At 42.2% G+C, this 2,375-nt stretch overlaps 1 protein-coding gene across 1 annotated transcript; it reads left to right on the top strand.

Annotated features, from left to right (window-relative positions):
- Positions 1-855: 855 nt before the first annotated feature.
- On the top strand, positions 856-1,901 carry LOC106746873 (venom allergen 3-like). The gene is made up of 3 exons (XM_014623992.1): positions 856-996; positions 1,085-1,169; positions 1,762-1,901. Exons 1-3 carry the CDS (start codon positions 856-858, stop codon positions 1,899-1,901), a joined length of 366 nt encoding a protein of 121 aa, XP_014479478.1.
- The last annotated feature ends 474 nt before the right edge of the window (positions 1,902-2,375 follow it).

Consider the following 2,375-nt stretch of genomic DNA (forward strand, 5'->3'; position numbering starts at 1 on the left):
TATTTTTGTACAAATGTCCCAGACTAAAAAAGAAATAATATTAAAATATAATCATTATAATAAGACATAATACAATTGTATTATTCTTTGCTTGCACAGAACGCTAAGATCGTCTACAGAAATTTTCGTCTTTGTGGTGTAGTGCACACGTTTGAACTTTGTCGATTGTTCAGGTTTTCCGGACACCGATTTTCAACAAACTATATTTTTCTATTTCTAATGAAAAATATAAAAATCGCTCCACGGAGTGTAATGACTGTCATTATTTTTATACAAGCCACCGGGGTTTTTGGCGGAAATTTTAATTTATGTGAATGTCGCGCGTGTGCAATATTTTCCCATTTTTCTTGTTGATTCATATTAATCGACATATCTTGCACAATTTTATTGTTTTTTTTTCATATTTCTATTTTTATACTCGGGCTAAACTTGGAAGAAAGATATTTTTTTCATTTTTGCTCGAAGATCGTTCCAAATTTCAACACCACATGTATTTGTCTAAAATATCTGTATATTAGTCTTTAATATTATAATAGTTTTTAAACTTCTATCTTACACATAAATATGGTAAATTAGGAAAAATATGATGTTCTATGGGGTTTCTATGCTCGCACATGTACAAGTTTACAATTAAATATCTCATATACGATACGGTCAAGTTTAAGTTTAAATTTCTGTTACATATTGTCAGTTTGATTAACTATCGTATTATGCATATCTTACAAATAGATTTTATATTTGATATCAAACGCTCGAACCTCCTTAAATCGACCCCTCGTGATGAGACGCAGCTAGCTTACAATAAGCTAATCATTCATTCCCCAGTACGAGCGCGAGAGCGCGGATTGCATCGGTATGAAGAACAACGATCTCGAGGAAGGAGATATCGAGACGGTGCTTGACACTCATAATTTTTATCGCGTCGTCGTAGCGAACGGCAAGGAGAGCCGTGGTAATCCCGGTCCGCAGCCCGCCGCCAGGACCATGATGGAATTGGTAGAAAAATCGACGGAACACGCGCGCGACGCGCGATATTTAATCATTTATCCGGGAAAGGCGTTTGAAGCGTCATTTGTTTCGACAGATCTGGGACGACGAACTCGCCGTTATAGCGCGTCGATGGGCGTTGCAGTGCAAGCTCTTCCAGAAGGATCAGTGCCGAGACGTTGGCAAGTAACTCCGACGGATATATCCCATTTTTCATTCCCCTCGCCCTCCCACCATCCCCTTTTCTTTTCTCGTCACCGTTATTTTTCAATATTCAATAACCCGTGCAGACGCAAAATTGTTCCACCGATATATGGGCGCCGAAACACTACGTGCGTGTGTGTGAGTATTACGTGCTCGATATCGACTCTCAATCCTAATTACGAGAACTTTCGGATTTCGATTAGACCCCATTTCAAGCTCGTATCTCCGACGTCGCAGATGCGAGAAAATAATCGCCGCGTTTATACGACAGCGACGATATTTATACGAACGGTGACGAAGACGGGGAAGAAACAGACAATCGACGGAGGCTGCACTTTTCACCATTCACCATTGAGAAACATCGAGAGTACAGAACATTTCGAAATTATAGGGCTTTTAATATCTATCGCGCAAAATTTGGTGAAAATAGAGTAAGGTCTATTGCTAACGAGACGGAGCCTATAAGCGACCCTAGTTCAGCGATCACCGTGTTCACAAGATCGTGCGCTGCGTCGAGGTCGGAGCGCACATATATATCGATGGCTCGTTGAAACGAGTCGCTCGTTGCAGAACGATTTGGAGTATGGCAGAACGTAAACGTGCTCGACATGGACAGCGTGGAAAGTGGCACGAGCATAGAGAGAATTCACTTTCATATTGCATCGTGGTACGACGAGGTGGAAGACTTCGACAATGCGGAAGTCGGGTAAAACTCAAGTGTGCATGGCGTACATATAGGGAGCGTATCAGGTGTTTCATACTTAGCGAGCCGTCTTTCATCTCCACGGGCTCTTCGATCCGGAGGATCGAAATGAACGAAAACTCCGTGGTAGCGGATATCTGCTGAGTTACGAACGATTAAAAATTGACAGAGCTTCCCGGGAGTTGAGCTTCTCAAAGGTGCTGAAGGAGAGCAAACGTACGTGCGTCCTTCGCAAATATCAAATGGATTTCGTTTGAGCGGATTTGCAATACGTGAGGTTTAATCGCTGGGACGAAAATATTTAACGGTGGAAATCGACGGGTTTCTACGACCGTCGGCGAATTTCCGTCAAATTTTCGTGAAGCGAAGTTCAACTTCCCAAGATCGGTCGCAAATGAAAACCCTTCCGGCAGAGGACAGCTCGCTCGTATGAAGCGTCCTGTATACACAAATCGTTCGTCAAGAATCAGCGTGAACACAC

This window comes from Dinoponera quadriceps, unplaced genomic scaffold (assembly GCF_001313825.1).
Source record: "Dinoponera quadriceps isolate SergipeBrazil2010 unplaced genomic scaffold, ASM131382v1 scaffold1852, whole genome shotgun sequence".
NCBI lineage: Eukaryota > Metazoa > Arthropoda > Insecta > Hymenoptera > Formicidae > Dinoponera > Dinoponera quadriceps.